The sequence below is a fragment of the Amblyraja radiata genome, chromosome 1 (assembly GCF_010909765.2).
Source record: "Amblyraja radiata isolate CabotCenter1 chromosome 1, sAmbRad1.1.pri, whole genome shotgun sequence".
Taxonomy (NCBI): domain Eukaryota; kingdom Metazoa; phylum Chordata; class Chondrichthyes; order Rajiformes; family Rajidae; genus Amblyraja; species Amblyraja radiata.
The window spans coordinates 22,757,367-22,783,823 of record NC_045956.1 but is presented as its reverse complement, the minus strand read 5'-3'; the positions used below and the strand labels follow the sequence as shown (position 1 = coordinate 22,783,823).

General features: G+C 39.6%; 1 protein-coding gene across 10 annotated transcripts; it reads right to left on the bottom strand.

Moving 5' to 3' along the window:
- Nucleotides 1-682: 682 nt before the first annotated feature.
- On the bottom strand, nucleotides 683-22,777 carry pitx2 (paired like homeodomain 2). Of its 10 annotated transcripts, none has more exons than XM_033018818.1 (5): nucleotides 22,703-22,777; nucleotides 15,881-15,941; nucleotides 13,319-13,453; nucleotides 3,954-4,159; nucleotides 688-1,973 (listed from the first exon to the last, which is right to left on the bottom strand). In XM_033018818.1, the coding sequence occupies exons 2-5, from the start codon at nucleotides 15,915-15,917 to the stop codon at nucleotides 1,410-1,412; spliced, it is 942 nt and encodes a 313-aa protein (XP_032874709.1). In that variant the 5' UTR covers nucleotides 15,918-15,941; nucleotides 22,703-22,777; the 3' UTR covers nucleotides 688-1,409. The 10 variants fall into 10 exon arrangements, with proteins under 10 accessions (XP_032874684.1, XP_032874743.1, XP_032874709.1 ...); XM_033018801.1 differs by lacking the exon at nucleotides 22,703-22,777 and adding an exon at nucleotides 21,341-21,458; XM_033018825.1 differs by lacking the exon at nucleotides 22,703-22,777 and adding an exon at nucleotides 20,949-20,969.
- Nucleotides 22,778-26,457: the final 3,680 nt, after the last annotated feature.

Below are 26,457 nucleotides of genomic sequence, written 5' to 3'. Positions count from 1 at the left end.
CACTCTCATTATGGACCCTACACGACATAATCCGGTATGATTTAATGTGCAAACAGGCATCACACAGGAGAATGCTGGATCAACATTATTAATAACCAAACACAAAGCGTCTGACCTTTAATAAGGTAACATAGGCCTAATAAAGTCATCGAAAAATGTAATATGGCCTTTGAACCCGTGATCCTGGAAAATACCCTTTCACCTACAATTGTCTTTTAAAAGGCGTTGTGATCTATACGCATCCTGAAATTATGAACGTATACCTTTGAGGTTATCTGACCACAACACAACGATAATCTAATGTACCTATTATTTCATATCAACCATATGTTGATAGGTATTGATTGATTTCATTTGCTTAATAAGGTAAGCATAACGTGAGAATACTTCCCGCCAGAAGTTTGATCAGGAAAGATTGTTTCCTCGACCGTTTTGTTTGCTTAAACAGAATGCAGGTCCCCTGAAAGCCGAGTTCACACCGCAATCAATTTTAAAAGCACACGAATATCCCAGTGATGGCTATACGGTGCATGGGCTATTGGAGAAAGCGAAAAACGTAGGCGTTTTCATGCTATGAATGTATGAAATCCGAGGTGGGTAGAAACAGCTTTTGTTTTATGTTCCGTATATATTTTTTCCGAAGTTATATTAATATTCACAACGCATTTCAATACAAAAACGATCCCATTAGACAAAATGGTTTTACTGTATATTTTTTCGTCCCTGTAACGCACAATGCTTCGTCTTTTTTACTTGGAAAAGAAACACTTAATACCATAGCCAATTTTATATACAGGATAGCTTGTACATGATTTTTTTCTCTCCCCGGAACAGCACTGAATCTTACAACCGGAGGTACTAGTCTTAAAACTGATATCCACACAGACTTTAATAATCATAATTAGTAATAATAGACAGTGTTAGAAACATACAAGTGTTTGCCGTTAGTATATACATTCCCTTGCTCTTAAACGGAAATAATCCTTCAAGTTTCCACGTGACATGCTTTATTGTTATGTAACTTCAAAAAACACTGGCGTGATAGTACTAACAATTGCTTTTTATAAAATTAATTTGACATTTCGATATATACACATTCTTTCCGCCAAACATTTTTCTTTTAATTATCACAATGCCGAACTTAAAAATAACAAGCTTATATGGTATTAATAAAGGTGATATCCAGTCAACTAATCAGAGTATTTCTTTTAATGGTCAAACGTTTTCTTTATCTGATGGAAAGTATGTTCAAACGGGGTCTTAAGGGGAAGGGGGGGGGGGGGGGGGGTAACGCTTGCTCCTTCGCTTCTGTGGAGTTTAGCTACACAGGTTCAGTGGTTGTCATAGTGCCCATTATATTTTAAATTATTTCTTGGAGTTCATCAGTCTGAAAAGGCTCCTCTTATTTCTCACACAGGCCTGTCCACAGCATATTGGCAGGCGCTCAAGTTAGACGCTGGGTTCTGAACACTGGCGTATCCAAAACTTGAATGTTGCTTGGCTTTGAGTCTAAGGCTCGCCAAGCTTGAGTTACAAGTGTCCCGGTAGACGTACGGTGGGGTCGGCGGAGCGTAAGGGCATGTCGCTGCTGGTACGGCGGAGTTCAGAGATGGGTTGCTTAGGTTGTTCAAGTTATTGAGACTGTTGAGACCGGAGCCTGGTACCCCGGTCACTGCAGAGGGCACCATGCTGGATGACATGCTCATGGATGAAATGGAATTGGGAGAGGAGAACATAGTCTGGGAGGACAAAGGATTCACGTTCATGGAATTAAAGAAAGGGAAGCTCTTCGTGGAGAGCGATGCCGATGTCAAGCCCTTGGCAGCCCAGTTGTTGTAGGAGTAGCCGGGGTACATGTCGTCGTACGGTTGCATCAGTCCATTGAACTGAGGTCCAAAGCCAGTTTTGCACAGCTCCGCTTGCTGGTTGCGTTCGCGTTTCCTCCACTTCGCCCTGCGGTTTTTAAACCAGACCTAGAAGTGGGGGATGGGGTGGGAACAACAAAAGTCTTGTTTTTAGAAACACGCCGCAGTACGAAAACAAATGACTCAACAGCATACACCTAAAGTAGACAAAAGTGCTGGAGAAACTCAGCGGGTGCGGCAGTATCTATGGAGCGAAGGAAATAGGCAACGTTTCGGGTCCGAAACGTTGCCTATTTCCTTCGCTCCATAGATACTGCCGCACCCGCTGAGTTTCTCCAGCACTTTTGTCTAGCATACATCTAAATACTGCTGACATTGCACAGTAACTGATTAAAATGCACATTTCATAATTTTGTCCCAGTTTGTCCTTTGGGAATTAAATGAATTAGTCACGTGGGTTCGTGCTTTTATTTAATTCGCGGAGGAAATCACATATTTTGTTTGGAAAGAGGGTTGGTAATTTTACGGTAAATTCACCCAAAACTAACCTGAAGACAGCATTTGCAAAATCACAAACGCTACTGTTAATATTAATGGAATACTTAATCGCCCAAGCCTCGAATAAGCAAATGACAATAATCTCTTTAGTAAAGCGTTCAACAAAACTTTCAGGCTTCGAACTCTCTGAACTATTTTGTATCTGTTCCAGATATTTAATTATGAACCATGTTGACAACCTTAAGATTTAATAATAAGTCCAAACAGGTGCACGCCACCAATAAAAAATGAAAGGCGGCGAGAAAGCTACAAATCCATATTTGGCAAGGAAATTATTTACTGCACTTTATACCTGGCATTGTTTGGACCTGATAAGCAACACGGTGCAAATGCGTGTGGGTAAATGATGCAGGTAGCTAAAACTGGAATCAAACATCGAGTCAATAACACCAAAATGTTTACATAAATGACTAAAATCTGTGACTGCGCCAATAACTAAGTGGGTATATTGTGATCCAAAGCCAAGATCACATTGTTTGTCATCGGGAAGGGTTAGTAAATTAATAATTCACACATACCACATTAAGAATGGGGAGAATATAAAAGCAAAAAGTTCCGTTTCCATTCGTCATGTGTTGAAGGATGCCTTAAAGTGTTCGGAAATACAAGACGAATGGAAAACATTACGGTTTGGTGGTATGCGTATACAAAACATAAGTGATACTATTTGAACGGACGAAATGCATTGGAAACCGGTCGTTCAAATAGTACCAAGATGTATTATAATCAGATAACCACTCAAATCGTAAAACATGTTGCTTCTTTCCTAAATCGAACATTCAAGAACGCAGATTTCACATGATTAAACATTTCTCAATTTTGTACGCAAAATTTGAACGTTTTTTTAAAGAAATGCCAAAGAACAGCATTCACGTACTTTCATCAGACTATCCATCTAGATGAGTTTCTCCAGCATTTTTGTGTACCTATCCATCTAGATACATTGACAGTTAATGGAGGCGTTGTGCAGCTTGATGAACCGTGTCAACCGTATGGAAAATCCTATTCACCTCCCTTGGTTCTCCGAATCCACATTGGGCAGAATGAGACGTCTCCGTCTCAGGATGCAGCGACATTTGTGTATTGGGATGTGAACGCAGACAACTCTCACAATGGCCTGTTACACAGCATTGTTTACACAACTAGTGTTTTACATTGGCCACCTAATGTTAAACTGTATTTAGCAAGTCGCACAGTATCCCAGTGTGAAATCAGTATTGCACTTTAATTTAGGAGGGCGTAAGGTTAGAATTTAACACTGCGCGAGTTTCGCTTGATTTATTATTGGACGTCATCAAGAAATGGCATAAAAATGTGACCTTAACAAGTCGCTGCCAATCTGTTTCACTAACTGTAAAATACTCGGTACCTTTTAAATCGGGAAATTTCGTTAATAGGAATATACTGGCTTAATTCAATGTATTTGGTTCAGACCTCGACATTAGCATTTACGGAGAACCTAAAAATTATTAATATGTTTCTACTGGTTTGTATGTTAATTGAATGGGGACGTTTTGTATGTTAACTTACCCGAACTCTAGCTTCAGTTAAATTGGTCCAAACTGCAATCTCTTCCCTCGTGGACATATCTGGGTAGCGATTTCTTTGAAAAGTTGCTTCCAGTTCTTGTAGCTGTTGACTGGTGAAATGCGTCCTCTGGCGCCTTTGTCTCTTTTTCTTTGATGGGTCGTCTGTATTCGTGTCATCGTTTTTGCTTTGTTGAATTTTATCTTTTTCTGAGGACAATGAGAGCCATATAATGAGCAGTGATTCCGCAAACCCCTTCAAACAAATCGTTCCATTTACGAACAACAGAAATATTAAACTCCATATCTCATAGCTACGTACAACCAGCATCATCACCTACGGTTTTACTTAAACTTTGAACGCCGACAACTTAGTTCGCATTTTTCATGGATTTTATTTGCTCATTTGCAGAATATACTTTGTGATTAAGCGACATATGACATATGCATCTGCGTATTATTTGTCATAAAACAAAATGTTCAATACGTTGTCTAACGTCAAACAAGTTTCCTTATACGAAAAGGTACAAGTAGACCCAAGATAGAATGGGATGATAAATGTATTATCCAATAAACCTACTATAATTTAATATTTGGCAAACAGTATATAACAACACATTTTACTGCACAAATCCACAGAGATATAAATCCGAAACGTAGAATCCCTTATGATATGATTATTATCAATGATCGTTGATGCCAGAGCGCCTTGCGTTTCATTTCCTGAGCCGCAACAAAGTTGTGGCATAAAATAAGGAAGTGGCACAATGTCCGACGGGAGCGAAATCGATGCGGTGTCTTTTGGATGCAAAAGGCCTTACCTCCCGTGTCAGGACTGGAGGTGTCCGATAAAGTGTGCACCTCGAGCCGGTGCTTGGGCTCGCTTGTTCGCCCAGCTTGCAAGCCCGAAGCCATCGTTAAAGCTGCCTGATCCCGCACCAGTTTATTGCCGCTGTTGATATTTCTCAGGTGGTCCAAAGTCAATGGATCTTTTGCACTGTTCATCTATAAATAAACGCAACCCGACCGGAGACGTTTCCAAAGAAGGTTTAGTTTTCCTCGCAGCCCACCTTATAATAAGGAAGTCGAACGGGAGATGGATGATCTGGGGGGTGGGGTGATCCAGGAGCTGCAGTGCACAAACCTTCAGCTCTTCTTTTGACTTCACTTTCGAGCTGCTGCTGCTGTGTTCATTAAGCCAGTGCAGCGATTGAAATTTAAAAAAATAAATGTCACCGAGGAGAAAGCAGTGATTTGCAATGAATTAATTGCTCCGGGCTGGTACTATGGTATGTGGTGTGCGTCCGAGTGACAGGGACAGGTAAATGCAGATAAGGATCCCCGGGGCTGCCGGCTGCTGCTGCCGCAAACGCACTCCCAGTTCGCCAGTGGCTTTAAGAGCGGCGCCGCCTGTGCTAAAAGCTCACAGTGATACACCTCCCTGGCCCCGCCTACCCCCTGTCACTCACGCCGACTGACAGCGACCCGGGCCCGTCAGCGAGGGGTGGGCGGGGCTCCTTCCGAATGCCCGGACGTCATCCGGCCAATCAGAGCCGCGCCGGCCCGAGGCCCGCCCCTTTCTCGCTTCTGTGACGTCACCGGTGCTCCAGGGGGAAGGAGTGCGGAGGCCCCACAATGCACCTTGAGACATGTCCCTCTCTCCCTCCCTCACTCAGCAAGCGACAGCAACTAAACTGCACGCTTGTGATGCACAGCAGCAAAATAATGCACACTTTCACCCTCAATTCCACATCGTGCATGTTGCCATTTGCCCTTTTTTTAAATTAATAGTAAGAAGAAACCTGCTTAATATTTAATGATTGCAATGCCATTCAATTTATCCTGATAATTGGAGTTTAAAATTGCAGGTTATGATCACATTCTTTCCTCCAAAGTCATCAATTATCTGTTTTTATTCAAACGGCGCGTTGTAAATAGTTTATGTCGCTTGATTTTTATTTTGTGGTTTTAAAATGGTTTGCAATAAATTGGCCGTTTCCCCCAGCAGAATATTTCCAATGTTATAATACAGGTACATTTTCCTGGCGGATAATCTACTCTTTGAGAGCTTGATCACATACAAAATGCTTCTTATAGGGCGCCTAGAAAGCTTCGGTAGCCCTATAGCCAGTGAATCGATTTATATTTAGCGTGCGGCTTGAATAGATCGGCAAGATCAATAAAGATAAAATTACCTTTATTGTTTAGGGAAATACGCATAAAACGTGTGCCGATTTGCATTTTCATTAGAAATAATTAAGCCAATTTCTTGATTATAAATATTATTATGGACAGAAAATAATGAAGTGCTTTACAGTTGCAAGTTTAATCCTACCTCAGTGCGCTATTCACATCTAGTCCTTCTATTCAATTGCGAAGAAAATATCAGAATTGGTACAATTCTGCTTGCTGTTTTCCCCCGCAGTTTGCGTTAAAATTGCAGTTTATTTCTATGTATGAGAGTTATGGTAGGACAACATTAAACCTAAGATTGATATCAAAGTAGTGTGATTACTTTTGATAACTGGTGTGAAAATCATGCATTGGCGCTACTGTTAAGTAACAAGAACATTGGAAACGTTGAACAGATTATTTGGCATCAGGAAAATGAAGATATGTTAACGTTTCGGGAGCAAACCTTAGCAATATTTGAATGTCGATGAGCCGCCCGTGTGTTCTATATATTTGCTGTTTGTCTTTCAATTTGCGATCTTCAGAATTAAATGATATTTACGATACTGTATAATCCGATTAAATTGGAATATCCGGGAAAGGACACGCGTGAAATAAAGGAAGTCCGATTATTGCATATAAAGCTGTTGAAGTTTTTTAACAACTGTATCATACAATTGACATCGTGTATCCATTCTAGAATTTCCTCCGATTTAAATTCTTCATCTGAACCCTAATTATCAATCCGAACATTGTTGTAATTATTTAACATTTGAGGAGTCAATAGCTTGGAGCAAAACAACGCGCTATCTTCTAATGTGTTTAGTCCAGGGGTGGTTCTTCGGGTACCCTTGATTCAACAAGCAAAACAACTCTGCGCCAGCTATAAAACAAAGTCGGAAAGCTTTCTACCCGATTAACCTTACTCGAGAATATCGGAGAGGGTATAATAATAAAGGATTTGTCATGACACGGGGCGCACTGACACTTCCCAGCTCTTAGCATCTCAACAAACCTGTTCACCAGTTCACCAAACCTGCATCAAATACAGCAAGCACAAAACACCCAGCAATAAGCATTCCACCTTCCCCTGCCACTCTCAGCCCGACATCCACACAGTCGAAAAGTCTTTCATTAATAGGCATTCAGCTCATTAGCTGCGTTTGAAGAGCGCATATCCCTGAGATTTAGCAAATATTCTTCCCGCAAAACCGCGCGAGTATTGGAGCAGAAAACGCTCTTAAATTTGTAGTGTTTTTTAATCTGATAAGACGCTAATTTGCTTAAATCTCTTAAATAGGATTTAAATGGGTTCTGTCGGTTTTCTTATTGAATTTCTTTTAATTCCCAGATGATCATAAAATACTGACGTAAAGTAAACATTTCCTTTCTCTGGTCTCTGAAATGACCCAAAAGGAAATCAACGAGTCCTTAGGCCGGGAACCTTTCTATTAACATGGCAAGGGACTGTGCCACGTTAATCTCGGATTCTCCCTGCCCTCTTGAATTGAAGTGCCTATGACTATTAAAATTAATAACACCATTTCGGTCGAACTTGAGAGCGGTAGAAAGAAGTTGATACAATTTAATTCCAACGTTGATATGTTTCAATTGTTTGGATTAAAAAAGGGCGTGAGTGTTGTTTATCACCAAAATGTATCCCTAATTTGAACCAAAAAAGAAAGACTCCAAAGACGTACAAGTTGTAGGTTAATTGGCTTGGTAATTGTAAAAAATGTCCCGAGTGTGTTAATATGCGGCGATCGCTGATCGGCGCGAACCCGGTGGGCCGAAGGGACTGTTTCCGCGCTGTATCTCTAAACGCTGTATCTCTAAACGCTGACCTCAAATGGTTTGGTCCATTTGTGCAAAACATACAGTTAAGAAACTCAAGAGTCGATTGTCTTTAGTCACATTTTGATATCTATATTTCAGTTCATTGCCATTAATATGACAATGAACAAATATGGGGAATTAATTTTGACTTAACGGAATTTACCAAACGTTGTGAAGTTGACGCAATCATTTCCCACATAATGCTAATCGGGCAGTGTAGATCACAAATCTTTTGTTTCTCCAGCGCACAAGTGTCAACCCAGCACGCATGAACTGAACCAGAGACAGTGCAATTCTAGACTCGTTGTCTACTGGCAGGATAGCACTCCGTCGTGCACAGGTGGGATGCAATATACTTTATCTATGAACATTAATCTAAAAAAAAAACATGTAGCGACAGACGAACAGTAGGTTCGGTGTTAATCGAGATGTTTGATTAAATGTTTGCTCCACCATGTCACAGCATGTCAATATCAAGATGACGAGCGTGAGATGATCACCATTTTTGAAAGTTTGTGTAATTTATACACTATCCTTCCAATCACAATCACGGAGCCACAGTATCACTTAGTTTTAGAGTAAGAGCGCGGTTTGGAGCAGGAAGGAAGAAACATTTACAGGGCTACAGATACAGAAGTAATTGTTCAATTTAAGCCCCTAAAACACAAATCCCCGTGGAATTGTACTCCTTGAGATACCTATTAATTTGCAAGATTTCATAATTAATCTCAGGTGGTGTTTTAGATGTAGAATCGCGTTCACCTTAAACAGTATAGATCATCTGTTACTTGCGGAATCAAGCGGCGATGTAATTTGAGAAAATATCAGTTTATACCTGTTGGCTATGTGTTAGTCGAAGAAACCATCAAGTTCACAGCGTTAATCGCAGAGCTCCGACTTTTTTCCTTTTTAGTAATTCCTGGGTCAAGCCCTATTGTCTGAAAGACATCAACCACTTTTAACCCGGATTAGAGTCCTGCTTATTTGTCAAAGACTGTTCGAATCTGCTCGTGTTTCAGTTGGATTACAAAAAAAGTAGACTGAGGTGGGATTGCTTGCAATAGGGCCATGTTAAAAAATGCACTTTAATGGCAGGATGGTGACGTTGGTGGCATGAGTGGTGTGTACACCGTCTGGTCGGGATTGTATGCGTTGGGATGTGGACTGGCTTGGGCAGGTATGGCGTGGTGGTGGTCAGTTAAAGCTGTGATAGAGAGGGGAAAAAACAGCTGTCACCCTTATTAAAAAAAATGTTTTGCATTAAACGGCCTTTTTCCCCCATCCTCACCCCACTCCCTGCACCCAAATAGACAAGCCGAAGAGCGACAGAGCGTGCATTTGTCACTCACCAGCACGGTGAAAGCATGTCCCCACTCATTTGATTAAAGGTTTGCGAGGTTTCGTGGCGGAAAATTGGGGAGCTAACATTCAGCATTAGTTGCCATGGTTACCGTAAACCACATAAATCCAAAAAATACCGAGCTATAATCTGAGCCGAAGCTTTAATTTCCCTGGTGAAATAATATTTAAGAAGGTTGTCAGCTGACAAAACAACCTTATTAATTTTCCATCAGTATGAAGATAACGCTCATTAAGTTTTCATTTTAAAACCGCGTGTCCTCAATACGACGCGGAAGATATATATAAACTAATGTTACAACTTTAACTTTTACGATTTCTCTATGATAATAATACATCTTAATAAAGCTTAGTGTGTCGTTGCGGGACACGTCATGCTTGATCAATAATATATATATATACAATAACTAAAATCTTATTTTTAACGTTACCATATTTATTAATTCTGGCCTGGCCAGAAGAGCAAACGATACATGGTCCGTGTGTGTATAAGATTGAGGGATGGCGTCTATTGAACATAATTGTATCCACCGTCAAAGAGTAACCTCACATATCAGGTGCTCCACAACATGGACTGCCTACATTCGAGACAGTTTGGTCAGGATTTTCTGATTTTTATTGTCAGGTTATGTTAGAAAATCTAACGATTACATTCGAAGATTGGACTTAGAATGGGCCCATCTGAGATGAATCTCCCCATTCACCCCCTTTCTTATCACCCGGCCGGTTCGTATCCTTTTTGTCAAGTCTATCCTAAAGCATGCGTAGGAAGGAACTGCAGATATCGGTTACATCGAAGATCGACACAAAATGCTGGAGTGACTCCGCGGGATAATAGCGTCTCTGGACAGAAGAGATGGGTGGCGTGTCGTGATGGGCCGAGAGAAGTAGTGTCTGAAGAAGGGTATAGACTCTAAACGTCACCCTATTCAGAGATGCTGCCTGTCCCGCTGAGTTACTCCAGCATTTGTGCCTATCCTAAAGCATGCCGGTGCAAGTGTCTTTGACGTTTCAGGTTTTAGTCTGGTTTCTGGTATAGCTTTAAATGTTATATAAAGCGTACCAGTGTTCCACGGGATACTATCTATGGCCACTTTATAACTAATTATGTTTAATACCATTATCAAAGTTAATACTAAACCATCAAAAAGGGCAAAGGCGCTGCAGTTGCTGATCTACGCAGCATGTCAGGAAGTATATGTGGAAAGCGAAACAGATTTTAATGGTCGGAGAACATCGACCTGAAACGTAACTTCTGTGTCTCTTTCTGTGAAAGATCTAGTTATATTTACTTGTCTAGATATATTTACAACCGAGAACTCCAGCATTTGTGCCTATCCTAAAGCATGTCGGTGCAAATGTCACCTGCAACATCTTTGATATATTAATTTACAACCGAGAACTTAGCAAACGACGGCTGGCCAATTCTGGATAATTTATGAGAAAATTTTGATTGGAAAACAGATACGCGTTATTATTTTTTTGTGTGCTGACATATATAAATGAAGACAAAATGGTTCTTAAATTACAAAAATCGTCGATTGTTGTTAAATTGCCTGATCCATCAAGATTATATTTATCGCAAGGAGTTGTAGGGATCGAATTATATTGTGTGTAGTGTTGTGACATGGCCTCTGATTCCGGTTGTATTTGTACATATACATTAGAAGATTACTTCCAGAACTTGTAGTCTGTTAAGTGGATGGGTTTGGCACTGTTTGGGTAGATTTGTGCTGGTTTTGTTGTCTTATACCTTGGGTTTGTTGTCTTTTTCCTATGTTGGATTACTGGGTATTCTCCAAGATGAAGAGCCATTAATTACCCATTCAGTCAATATTAGGAAGACGACAAAGCTTTTTACAAAGGATTACGAAGACATCAAATTGTTCCATTAGTATATTCCTACTCACGAATAAGCTTTCATTATACATCTAGTTTTCCCTCGAGTCAATCCAACAACTGCTGCATATATTAAGCGGACTGTACAACACAGATCGACAATCAAAATACCTTATAAGGAAAACAAATGTCTATCATTGATAATTGACAATGTATGGTTGCTTTCTCCCCCCCCTCCCTTCGGTTTTTTCTGATACACAGATGAATTAACAGCGCAGACATGCACTTACGTATTCCCAAGCATTATCTCACTATTCTCGTCCAATAATTTCCAAGAACTTTAGCTGGAAGTTTTTCCACTCTTCAATGACATTTTACACATAACGTTTTAGAGTATTAGTCCAGAGAAAGGATAACCCAAGGGAACAAATGGTTGAGATTTAGAACAGAAAATACTGTGTGATTCCTTTATCTACAAACAAAATACTCACGTTATTCGAAACTCATGTCTATTATTCGGTGATAAGGGGAACAGTTTAAATCTCTATTAGTGCTGTTGTTTACTGGCTTGGAGGTAATAAATGTTATATAACACGTAACATATGGGATCCCAGATACTGAATAGCAGTCCCAGTGTAAATTTGTCAGGCCGCCTGCGTAGTAAATCAAATCATCATGAGCCAGTGACTAATATTTGCACGCGATGTGTAATTGTAAATATAAAACTTAGATGCAAAAATGAGACCACATTGGGCTGGCAAAATGCAGACAATATTACACGCACACAAACACACACTCTGTGTGTGTGTGACTATCTGACGTCACCTATCTCTCCTGAAATGCTGCCTGACCCGCTTTGTTATCTATCTATCTATCTATCTATCTATCTATCTATCTATCTATCTATCTATCTATCTATCTATCTATCTATCTATCTATCTATCTATCTGATAAAATATAGTATTCTTATAGTAAGAATGTATTCTTAAATTTAACCTTAAACTTTTGTGATCAAATTAAAAATATATAATAAATCATCAAAGGTATCTATTAACGTATTTCCATCACTTTAAAACCGGCACCGGCAACATAATTAAACAAGTACTTTCAAAATTTGCTGCTGAATAGACTCTGTACATAACAATCATTTATTCTCAAATTTTGTTTCTATATAAATGTGACCGCTCATGTTATTTAATTCTTTTTTGTTAAAATAATTAACGGCATGTTTGTCAATCCCATGGAACGATGGTTGCAAACGTTAAGCCAAATATGCACAGGTAGACAGACTTGGGCCAAATTAATTAGTAAATGCAAGTCCATTAGCATCAACGAATACATACAACTCTGAACACAAATTATATTTAAAAGTTATTTAATAAAAAGCAAACATGATTTTTCCGCCCCGCAACTTGAGATCTGTAAATGAAAATGTAACGCTGGCTAACATAGTTTTGTAAAATACTTGATAGAGACTATGTCTATCAATGTAGAGCTGGAAATCCGCAGCACATAACGAGGCAAAGAAACACAGAATTTTTTTTTTTAAATCGGCTCTGACAATGGTATACTTTCATCAGACACATACTGTCTTTCAGAATAGTATCGTTGGATTGTACTCTGATGGATGTGTACATTTTAAAATATATCAGAAATTATACGTGCACATATCATGTTTTTATCGTGCCCAATATATGCAAATACTTCTTAAAAAGGAACACAACCCAAAAAACGAATGTAGAATCTAAAGGTGCGACAATGTTCACCAATTTATTATCTAGATTCTTTTGGTCTACAATTTCGTCAAATAGAACATTGTTCAAACAACTCCAGGAAAAATATGTTATTGAAGAAGATTTTGATTTTACATTAAACTTGCGCTTCACGCTTATGAGGAATAATGATCATAGAACGCCTTAGTAAATAATTCATTTGTCGCCTATGCAGCAGAGGTCGCTCTAACACAAATTTTAAAGTGATGATTGTACGTGTAAGATTCATTTCAGTTTAAATCGAAGGATGTAAAGGAATTCAGTTTTGTGGTTTAATATGGTGAACGGTGTTACGCGCAGTATAGTGCATTAACCTTGATAATGTAAAATAAATCCACGGTTTTATGCTCAGAGATTATATTTATACAGTGAACTATTTTGTGTTGCTTACCATTTGAGTCGAAGGGGTGCCTGATGAATTTACTGTCTTTTCTGCTGTTTCCAGCTTCCACTGTAGGGCATATTTCTGTTTTTCGTACTTCTGTTTCTTTCGTAAATAAACATTCCACTGCAGCTGACTGCGACGCTGAGAGACGGAAACAGAAATAAAATTCACAGGACCTCAGAATTATTAGAAATGAAAATTTAACGTCATCGGAAATCCAGACCTCTTAATTTTTTACGGTTGCATTTTTGTCTTGGTTTAAATTGTTCCACTTTATTTATGCGTATTCCCAACAACCACCTTTCATATATTTATATTCGCTGTTTTCAGAAATCGCCTGAAGTTCCTTTTTAGCACAAACTCAACGTGTGCAATATTAGCGTAAGGTTGTTACAAAAGCCAGATTCTAACTAACCTTTTATCGAGGAGACAAAAATTCCAAAGTACCAAATTACATTGCCCACCTTTACTTTCGATAAATATTCTGCATTAGGCTTTAGAAATAACATGTTAAAAAAAAAGTTTTCGTCCAATTATTTTCGCAAGACCCTTCACGCAACTGTTTGATTCATCTGAAGTATTTATCTCCTTACTTTATCTAATAGTCTCATGTACATTCTGGAGTGGGTGTGTTCACTACCAGCTCCCGGCCCTTTTACTTGAAATGTTTTCAATGTGCTGGAGTACAACGTGGTCAATGTATTTGCAAGAAAAATAATAGAAAAGGCTGGATAGCCACGTTCCAGTATCACAGTTAATTAAACTCTCCTTATGCTACATGGAGCTCTCTCCTTTCCCGTCTGCATAATTAATGTCAGATAGAACACCATCACATGCGACAGACACTACAGCAACATCAACTTCCATTTAGATAACGTCTCTGCGGCCTCATAGTAGGCACGATGATAGGTGACCAAAGGCCATGCCCAAGGTCTTGGTTTTAAATAACATCGTAAAGAAAGAGGCAACGTTTGTTGGAACACCTTGTTGCATGATCTTGACATGAAAATTACCGATTATCCGGCTGATTTTGAGTGAACTCCAGGCCACCACAAGGCTAGACCCCGGAACCACAAGGGTCTCGACCCGAAACGTCACCCGTTCCTTTTCTCCAGAGAAGTTGCCAGACCCGCTGTTACTCCAGCATTTTGTGTCTATCTTCCATGAAAATCTATTGGGCTTGCGAACGTGCCTTCATCTTTGGAGCGTTCAGGGCAGAAGCTCCAAATGATTCACATAGGCACCTCACAATGCATTCTGCAGAGCGGGTTATATTTTAGAAGATGCTTGGCTCGGTTCAGTAGGAAAATAGTAATCGGGGATAAATTACAAGCCTACTTTTTTGGTAGCCTATGGTGGAGCAATTGTATTCAAAACTGATCAATGAATCAAAATTGAATATACTTGGCGATTTATATGGCTGGAGAAGATGGCAAGGGTGGGACAGAATGAGACCATGGTTTGGAGACAAGGGAACGCATTTGGTGTTTCTCATTCGGGCGGCAATGTAGGTCGGCAAATAAGTAATGTTTAGGCAGAAACCGCGGATGCTGGTTTAAAACGAAGATGGACAGAACATGCTGGAGTAACCCAGCAGGCCAGGCAGCATCTCTGGAGAGAAGGAATGGGTGACGTTCAGAAGAAGGGTCTCGACCCGAAACGTCACCCATTCCTTCTCTCCAGAGATGCTGTTTGGCCCGCTGAATTACTCCTAAATTTTGTGTCTAAGTAAGGAATGTTGGCTGAAATAGAAAATATGGAAGTTATGATGTAAGCAGCAGAATTGTGGATGACTATGTTTATGGAAAAAATAGGATTCTTGAAGGCCATCACTGGATCAGTCAGGTTTAGAGATGACAAAGGCACCGGCGCAGGGCTTCGGTTGCAGGGGTTAGAACAGGAACTGGAACAGAAGCAGGAATGGTCGGCGTTAGTAATGGGTCAAATATCTGTTCAAAATACATATCTCGGTCATGGTGGAACACCAAGTCTGCAAGCTTTGCCCGTTCCATTTCAGCCATACCTCCTGGAGAAGGATGATGTCATGAGCTAGTCAAAAAAAAGTACAAAGGTGAAAGCTCTAGTCTTGCCAATATTTAGTTGAAGGAAAATTATCCTCGTCCATCACTGGATGTCACACCACCATTTGGCACACTGATTTATTTGCATTAAAAATACAAGTTGCAATGTACTTGGGAATATTTTGTTCTGTTCGTTTCTAAAATAGAGATTTCAATGTTTTAAGTTAACTTCATTAATGTGTGTTTGTATTAATGTTTATATAATGTTGCTCCCGTTAAGCAGTCGACCGTGTGGTGTTGTGAGCTTAGCGAAGATAAAGTCGTTATTTAGCTCTTCAAATATTACTTAGACGGTCATATACAAAGTGAAATAGCCGCTATGGGTGTTGCCATTAAATCGTTCCTCAAGGAGAAATAAGCTTTTCGTGGCTCAACACTTTAATAACTATGCCCCAATACGTGTAAGACTTATATAGATTAAAAATTCTACACTAGCAGGAACCGAGTTATATCGGAGTATCTTTAATAAAATAACATAGTTACTCACATAATTCGACGCAATGCTTGCGGCAGTTGGAATCCATACTAACACCCAGTCAGTTACTTGTCTAGGGAGAAAATTGCATAAGATTTATTGTCAGAATCTAAGTAGCACCTATAGACATTGGGGTAAAAATTGTATGCTATAACAAAAATACGCATTGTCAGAGTATGAAACGATTCAACCTGGTGGAAAAAAAGTGTACACGAACAAACGATGTTGGAAAATACGAACAGAAATTTATAGCTGATATTCTGCCCTACAAAAAATAATAATTTCCCGTTTAATCAGCGGCTGGTTCTTAATGAAAGCAATTATTTACATAAACAAAATCTAATGCTAATTATACGGTGTCTTGGTTCAGTGTGCATCAAACTTTGTTCATTATCCATTTGATTACAACGAGAAACAAAACAGAAAGCAATCAATAACATGTGCTGATTTTGAGCATTTTTCTGTTTTGTTTAGATTTTTGTGGAAAAAATGCTTAATAGATTGCACCTCTTTATCAATATGTTGAAAATAAATAAATTAAAGAGTCAATTTGCACTGTGAATTAATGTTGCTGCTCCATGCTTGCTTGCAAGCTGGACTCAAACGACCGGCGAACAGTAATTTTACCGCACTTTCAACAAGAATAGAAGGTTCTTGGCTGTCAATTTTTTGCAATCAATCTCATCCCAAATCCGAGCGATTTCACACGATTTAATCTGTTTCTTGGTTTCTAAACTATAGGCACAGACACGGCCACAAGTGCCAAAGTACGACAGTTTGCCTGTTGGATATTTAGTGATTCCGCAGTAAAATCACAGGATTAGTGTCTGATTGAGATGTCTGTCGGTGGGATATTACAAAATTCATTATCAGAGCGGTGAACTAACTCGATATGAAGTAACACAGATGGGATTTTATTAGTCTAGGCTTCAAATGTTTGCTTATGATAATTCTTAAAAAATTTGCATGTCATCATCATGGTAATCGTTTTTTTTCGCAGCTTTTCAAATCTATCTGGAACTAAACTGTCGCCTTGCAACAGTGCTGGGGTTGCTGCGCTCGGCAGCAAGAATAATTAGCCAAATAAAATGACAAGTGCATGAAAATGAAAGCTAAAATCAGACCGCCGATATCTCCAATAGGATTTTGGACATTTATCTGCAATTCGTGTCTGGGTTCAACAAGTTGTTTACAACGTTAATAAAATCCACCGACATTTTGCGCCCAATTAATTGTCTTCAACAATTCTTATTGTCTGCACAAGCTTCATTCCACACTAAAGATAAATCGCTGAGGTAATAAATATCATTAAGATGATAACGCCTCCTCTCGCAGTTAACAACCGCCACATTTAAGACGCGGAATTCTATAAGACAATATATATTTACTTCTCAATTATCTTAAGAAACCGAGTAGCTTCAAATGTAATTGTTCTGCTCATCAAATCAACGATCTTGTCGTGTTTACTTCCTCGCTGGTTTCATTTGCGTTAATTTTTCTTAAGCAAATAAGGTAAAGATTTGCTTGTCAATCATTGTCAAAATCACACCGTACAGGCCATAACCTTCGTTAATTAACCAATTTATGTGAAATTGTCACAAAGCTTCACCATCAAATAGTCACCAACATTCTTCCTGTACCTTAACTAAAACATGTCTTTCTCAATACCGTATTGACCCGAACAAGCTTCAGTAAACTGTGCGAAGTTGGGGTGGTGCATTTCTGTTTACACCATATCGTGTTTCTATATTTCCGAATGCAGAGACATTCACATTATGTCTGAACCTTATATATTAAATTTGACCGAATTTCAAGTAACGAAGTTCTTGATTTGCGGGAGTACGGTTGCAAATAACAGTTCGAACAATCTGTCCCTTCTGGATGTATCCGCGCTTTGGGGGATTTGTCCGAATCAAAACGCAAAACTGAAATCAGGTGAGAGTGAAGGCCAAATACTATCAGACTTTAAAAAAGAAACTTCAGCTCGTAACATCGTGTAGAAGCAGACGGAATAGACACATCGATGATTAAGAATGATCACGCGTAATTACCAACTAATCAACCTCACCGACGTAGCAATGGACACATTTCTCACCGACTTATTTCGCGGACATCGCGCACACCTTGTAAAACTGGTAATTCTCCCTCACCAAAACGAACATGCTCTACAACGGAGCACAGCCAAAGTTCTTAGTTCCGTCTCTGCCGAAATAACAAGGCCCACCTTACACTTTGCTCAATAATCGTCGCGCATTTAAGCACCCTGACCCTAACACAACTATGGTGTAGCTGTTACTGTTTGATGAGATTACAACCGGGCTAAACTAGTTCCCCAAAACTTTCACACTTTTTAAACTGATCTACACATATATAGATATAAATAAAATACGCAAAACGAGCCAATGGAACTTACCGAGAACTGCCACTGGGGGACGGAGTGGTAGTTAGAAGGAAATAGCATTTTTTTTCCAGACTCTACTCTCTCTCTCTCTCTCCCCTCTCCCCCTCTCCCCCCCCCCCCCCCCCACTCTCTCCCTCTCACCCTCTCTCCCTCTCTCCCTCTCTCACTCACTCCCTCTCTCTCTCCCCCCCTCTCTCTTTCTCACTCTCTCTCTCTCTCTCTCTCTCTCCCCTCGCTCTCTGTCTCTCTTACTCTCTCTCTCTCTCTCTCCCCTCTCTCTCTCTCTCCATCTCTCTCCCTCTCTCCCCTCTTCCTCTCTCCCTCTCTCCTGTTCCTCCCTCCCCTTTACTGTAACAGTACAGACACAGGGTCTGCAGCAAAGTGAAACCGTAGAACTAATCACATATTTCATAGTGCGGGGAAATGTAAAGAGCAGTTAAAAAAATGGTGTTCCGAGTTACAAATCACACACGCGGGGAATTGGGGAAGTGGAACGAATTCTCAGACTTGCATTATCTCACAGCTGAAGAAGGGCGCCTACACTTACCAGACAGAAGCTCTGAGGCTTTTTTGTTTGGGGAGGGTTCTCGTTGGGTTTCTACCGACAGCAGATGCAAGATTGAAAGATTATACAAACTGAAATCAAGTAAAGCTTCCGCTTGGGCTTCTTGCGTTTCTTTCCCCCTCCCCTCCCCCTCCCCTCTTTCTCTCTACCCCTCGCCCGCCACCTCAACCCCTCACCACAACCCCCACCGCTCAAGACTGTTTCCCCCCGTCTATTTTGGAAAGCCGTGACGTCAGGGTAGATTCCAATATATAGCAATAAGTCGGACAGAGGAATAAAACACATTTTTTTTTCTAGAGAGGATCAGAGCCTTTGGGATTTAGGATACAGATTCCCCAAAGAGCAACACTCTATGTTGTCGTAAGATTCAAATGTTCAACTACCAAAACAAAACATGTCCTCTAAAATGTTGACGTACAGTACAGGTTTAAGACAATTCTGCAAACTCGTTTGTAGACACGAGCTTTGGTGCTAAATTACAGGGAAAGCTTATAAATATTTCAATTGTGCTCGTTATTTAATGATAAAAAGACTCGCGAGAAACAAATTTAAATCTCTAATACATTTTACTTGTAAATGAGTTTGTTTTTGCCCATTTCCCTATACTTCCCCTGTTATTGTGACAGATGGGAATAATATTACATACGTTTTTGTAATTATTAGACTAAATCAAAAAAGTATAAGTGGTTGTGTTTATTATGAAATGGTAGGTTATTTTAAAAAGTACCAGCCTGCAATCAGAAAACATTTTCTTTCTGGAAAGCTACTATTTAAGAATAGAGCGAACTTCGGTCTAACTCTACTGCCACGAAGATTTTTCAACCACAAATGCATATTAATTTAGTCTAGTAGTAGGTACAATGACTGACAATTTCAAGATCAGAATTCCAGTTAAGTGTACTATTGCCCGGGTATAACGTTATATCCGCGTGGTGATGGATAAAATGATTCATTGCTGTGCGTTGGATATTGTCAGTGCAATGTCTAGTTAAATACATTTAAAGAGGGGTTATTACAATTTATTTTCAGCGTGAGCCTAATTAATAAATTCAAGGAAAAGTTTGGATGAGTTTATTTATCCTCAGTATTCTCGGGCACTGTTATCCGGGTGTGGGATAGGGAATACCCAGGTAGAGTTAAGGTTATAGCATCTTTCCGGGAATAGTACACAAACAATTAATATTGGGTATGTTTACAATAGTGTAAAAATGTAAAATGCCGATGACGGACAAGTTTGAAACATTTTGGTATAAAAAAACCCAGAAGGAGCCGCGTCGTCCATTCAATGAATTAGTTTATTTACTAATAGGCGGTAAATCAAGATGGACACCAGCTACAAAAACTAACAATTTTGGTAATCTTCCTTTCTTATTTTCTCACTGACCAGCTATCCCGCCATTCTGTCATACGTGTTTAATTCGATTCGCCTGTGCAGGAAGCTTAAATGAGCATCTGGTGAAAAATGCAAATATTCCACAGAGAAACATAAGATACAGAATGCTTCTCAATCGGATCTCGAGTATGTCGAAGGAGCCATACATACGTTTCGTCCCCTTAATCCTTCTTTCACATTTTTAGTCATACCCCCATTAAACAACAAATTAATGCCTTTAATCACCAAGGGATAAAACATTAGACAGGCCGCTGGAGGAAGGAGGATTTCTGGTAAACCTGGACATCCTAACATAATTAGACGAATGAAAGGAGTGCTGCTTTATGCACCCTTTTCAGATGTGTTACTGCATCTTTGTTAGATGTTTAAAACAAAAGCTGATACAAAAGACCTTTGAACGTGTGTCTAGAAATAGCAGTAACCCAAGGTGTTTTCCATTTTAGCCTCATAGGGTTTCGCCACGTAGAGTTTAGCTAGTATTAAGTGCACCTGCAACAGCCCTGTGTCTTGTTCAATACAAACTGCGGAAAATAGTAACTTTTGGGGGGATTAAGTCAATTCTGCCCGCATGTTCATGGTTTTACGTTGGTGAACTCTAAATTCCATTAAAATCCAAAGAATAATTCTTGCAGTCTGCCCAAGTGCACTTCCATAACCTGCTCTTTGCGTTGGTGTAAATCACCCAGCAAAAAAAAAAACCCTGACTTCTGCAGCAGCCTACCTAAATGGTGCTTTTGATTTATCTCCCAATGCTCCGTGTTTAAATCGAGGAAACAAAAAAAAGAAGTTCGCTCAGATACACAGTTGCTGCTGAATTATAGTAAATCATTTCAAACAGGATAATAAAGCTCAGGTTCAAAATTATTCTTCCGGAACGCCCTCTGTTTACATAACGGAAACCCGAGCCTCTGAAGTACATCCGTATACAGCCTAATACATTTATCTTTTAAACTGGTATAAGTATAGATTAGTCTGTTTGGTAATTGGCACCTTTTACACCTTTCAAGGGTGCTCAACATCATTGGATCGGATCCAAATTCTTATTTATATATTTTAAAAATCTCCCGAGAACCGCACATAATACTCATTTATTTCTGTGAAATGAGGAATTACCTTCATCAGAACTCTTCTTTCTCAGGGAGAAGGTGCAGAGGAATCCGCTAAGTTCACAACTGGCTGCGAAGTGAGATATGTAGCCTCGGGGGTAGCGACCAGACTCTTTCATTTGAAGGAGTTATCGATTTGCTGTGTTGTCATCTTTGGCGACGCAGATGATACTTGAAGAGAATTTCTGATAGGACTCTCGGAGAGATGCGGTGACCTGACCATCTCGCGAAAATCTTAATCACCACACCGACTACTCTAAACGCGCATCTTTTAACAGGGATGGCGCTGGATGCCAGCAATACTCTCTCTCCTGTCTCGGAGAACTGAAACTTTATATTACAGGGCATCTGACAGATTTTAGCAGATGTGTGTGTGCCACTCCGCAGGCAACTCAACTAACGTCTGTAATCGCACGATTGCTGATTTTCTCGTGACACTTGGTATGGGGGATAGGTTATTAACTTAAATGTTTAATTGAGGCCCGTGTACATTTTCAGAGAAGCCTGTTATCAGCAGCTATATATCCTATTTATGAATGTACCCTCGTCCGGACATGCCAACTAAATAAGAAACGCCTATGAATATAGAAGCCGATGACATTATTTCTGCAGAATAATCAAGGAAATCTAATTTGCACTACATACTTAATAACATGAAAGACATATGTCGGGCTCTCCGCGAGTTACAGACTTGGTGGCGAAGAATGGGGTTATGATATTGGAATACAACACTACACCTCAGTTCAATGCACGCTACGCTATCGTACATGCGAAATAAGAGTAGGATGATATACAGGCCAAGAAAGGGATAATTTTATAACGCATTGTAGGTTATTCCATTTAAAGTAACAGTCTATTGGCACTGTTGGTATCTGAATTTAGAAGATTCGAAACTTTAATTGATTAAAAGGTTCAATTTACAACTAAGGGTACAATACAATAACGATCACAGGAAGATTAAGCCTCGCAGCTGCTCCGTTTTAGAATATTAGGTAACGGTAATTATTTTGCACCAGAACAAACGCTTGTTTACTTGCATTGCGCTCTATTTCTTGTTAAAGTGAAATAGGTTTCAGCAAAACGTTTACTGCTGCAACTTCAGCGAGTTGCACCGGTTTAAATTCTACACAGTAACTTTTATGGACTAGTCGGGATATTGCTCCCATTCCAGCAGTATTACTGTCATCGTTGATTGATTTTTTTGGCCTTTCCCAACACGCAATTCGATCGTTTTTTTTTTAAACAAATGCGAAATACTTCCAACCAACAACACGAAATATGCACAAATACACGTGCAGAGTTTATATTTGATGGTTGAAGAATGGAAAGGCTATAACAGTAATTGACGCTAATGCGATGAGCTACTCACCTTATTTAATGGTCACAGAAACTGCGGAGAGCATTTTGAAGGTCTGGGTCTCGCAAAGGTATTTCAATACATTGAATGATGTTAGCAGAAGCAATTCAATAAAACTGATACTGCTCTGAGGACGGTAATTTCAATTCTCCGTCTTCAGGTTGTAAGCCATTCATCCCAAACGATCTTTGCACTGTAAGGGACCTTTCCAACAACACTTAGAAGGCAACAATCTCTGAAGCGTGGAATTAAACATTTATCATCTAATTCTTCGGATGCACCTTCATTTGCATTTGTATAGTTCAGGACACTCGGTAAACCACTTTCAGCATGATTTTAATTTAATTGAAAGCAAAATTAAAACAAAACTTCTGAAAACGCGCCAGTGATTATTGGGTAAATAGTTTGTGCTTACATCAGAAATTAATAACATATGTGGGCATTGTTTAATTTATCGCTTGAAATTATCTGTGATACCGACCTGTTAATTAGGATTGACTGTTAATGACTACAGTTTATATATCGAATAATGTACATTATTTTCAACACTAACACGATCCTTCATATTTGTTGCCATCTATGTTACAGTTTTCTAGATATAAGTGGGACCAACTCGAATGGCAATTCACTGCTGGAATTCAGGGTTTACTGCCACAGGCACGTGTTTAAAGTAACGCATTTTTTAATCGACGGAGTCAATAAAAATAACTTTAAATTCAATTCTTTAATTCGAAATGGGGCAGTGGTAACGATGCTATCTGCGTCTTTTATGAGTTCGTACTTAGATTCACAACGTAGCAAGTTGCCAGGTATTTCAGATGAAGAAAACCTTTGAGGAACAGACTTTGCAATATCAGATATTATACATTTTGTCACTCATGTTTTGCTTGTATCTTTATGTCTCATTAGATGAGACTTACATCGAATACTGTATGACCACTGTAATTATATGAACAACTAAATGAGCAGGGTGAGACAGCGTGGTACAAAGTCTGCTGCATAATATTATTGATCAATTAGAAATTTAGAAATCGAGTCATGTAATTGAGTGTGAAGAAGGGTCCCGACCCGCAACATCACCCATCCTTTTTCTCCAGAGATGCTGCCTGACCCGCTGAGTTACTCCAGTACTTTGTGTCTACCTTCGATATATACCAGCATATGCTGTTCCTTTCTACACATGTTTTGCTATTTTCTCGGCTGAGAAATTCGTATCTATGTTCCCATCACCAAGTCCTCTATTTTCACCTTCACTAAGGGAAACAGGTGAGTAGCACTTTTGACTGCTCCAGTTGTCCACTATCATTTTACGGGGCCGCGTGAATGTGCTCAAAAGTATGCAGGCGTTTCCACTAACGTGACCGTTTCACTTTGTGTTGAAGAGGGGAGGAACTCAGTGTATGAAAATATCACCAAGCACCGAGGAAACTTAATTTCATGGCCATTCTCGTATTCTGACCTCAGCAAGTCTCTATTTTGTTTAAACCTCAACGCATCTTAAGTAATGACCAATAATATTTAACTAGAAATGGAAAAAAAAGTGGGAAATTAAATGCACTCCGTTTGCAATGAGGCGAAATATATAATTGATGCTGTCAATAGACATGTACTTTGTCAAATGTTTAAAGGTCGTAAGGGGAACGCGGGAAACCGCACCATTGAATTAAAAAGTAGCGCGGGAAGGAGAGGCGTAGAGTGAAAAGGGAGCGCGGAAAACAACATCCTGGTGAGTTTAAGGAAACATTTGGCGGAAGCACAGAGCCCAGCGTATTTTTAAAAGTTCCTTCTAGGTAAGTAATGCAGGAACTAATTTAATACGAATAGAATCGTATACATATATACGATCTAGAGTTTCCCTGTGGCGCAAATAGACATTCTATTGATATATATACTGGTATTTACTGTATACTTCTGGATTAGTAGGTGTGTCGGGTGTTACTGGGAGAAGGTACGATAATGGGATTAGGAGGGGGAGATAGATCAGCCATAATTGAATGGCGGAGGTGACTTGATGGGCCTAATTCTTCATCTATCACTTATGACCTAATGTCCTCACTTATATACTGGTATATATACGGATATATGCACCGGTAGAATGTCTATTCTGTGCCATATGGAAACTTGAGGTCGCTCTCTGAGTCTTGGACCATCAAAGAGGTGAGAAGTGCAGGAGCTCTTTCTTGAGCCGCAACTCATGTCATCGCAGTCTGACCACGCGCTCTGCGTTTTTTAGTGGATATAGCGGTTTTCGAGAGATGGAAATAAAAGGTGGCATATCTGCATTATTTCATCAGAGGAAGAGGATATACTGGAATGGTTGATGATAGAATCTATCTGTTAGGATTGAGAAATTATATAGTTGCAACTTGCAAGTACATGACTGAGGCTACTCAAAAAGCTGTTAGCACTCAAGAAGAACAGAATTCCAGGGAAACAGCCGAGATGTGTAAACAGCAATAATGGGGGTCCATCATCTAAATATGATGTTATGGAAAAGTTTCTTGATCAACATTTCAGGGCAGGACCCTTCTTCAAACTGATGGCCGCACCCCACCCTCACGAGAAGAGTGTCCCCCCCCCCCCCCACTCCATTATTCTGAAGAAGGGTCCAGACCAGAAATGTCAGGTCCTGACACTTATCTATTTCCTCCACAGATGCTGCCTGTCCTGCTGAGTTACTCCAGCATTTGTGTTATGCTTAAGATTCCAGTATCTAAAAAAACAGAGCAATTTTCGAAGACATGGACACCATTCATTGATTCATTAGAAAGATAGTATGGTGCAACACAATTTTGGAATTAGATCTAATTACGGGTTGGGTGATGGGTGGGGAGAGATACGAAGCAGGTATATCATCACTTTTTGTTTTTCTTTCTGTTTTTCTCTTTTTATTTCTCTACGTTTTTCTTATTTCTTTTACTTACTCACTCTTCAGCTACACCATTTTGGTAGTCCAGGGGTTCTAGTCTTACACATTCACTTTCTCTCTCTCTTGCTTTTTCTCTCTTCTTCTTTCTCATCTTCAGCTAAAAATTAAAATTGAAGCTCTACAAAAACTGTACTATGTCATATGCCGCGGTTTATACTTTTGCACACTGCTTCTAATAAAAATAAATAAATAACTAAAAAATACTTCAAATGTGGCCTAACCAAAGTCCTAAGCAGCTGCATCGTGACTTCCAGACTCTTGTATTAAATCCCCCTCGCAATGCAGGCAAGTACACAATTTATCTCCTTTACCACCTTACCTACTTCTGCTGCCACCTTCTGTAAACTATGAAATTGGACTCCAAGATCCGTCTGCACACCAATGCTTTTACGGGTCTTGCCATTAACTGCATACTCTCTTCTTGCACTTTATTCTGCTCTGTCTTCCGGCAGCATTCCTCACTATCGGCAACTCCACCAACATTGGTATAGTCTACAAACTTACTCAACAACCCATCTACATTTACATCAGGTCATTTATATATTGTGACAACATGTCCACTTTAAGGTCTGCTCTGATTCCCAGCCACGGGCAAACGAGCAACAGTTGGATCTGATTAATGGTTATTGGACCAATTCATCTGATCCATGTCCTTATAAACCCTGGGGAGAGGGATGATCTTGTTTTGTAAAATAAAGCCCATTCTGTGAGTTCACCTTAAAAAAATAAATAAATAAATATATAAGTATCTGCAGTTGCTTGTGTGTCTAGGTCAAGTAATGCAAGTATCAGGTGGCAACCTCTAGGCAACAGCAATGATAATACCATAAGATGTGAC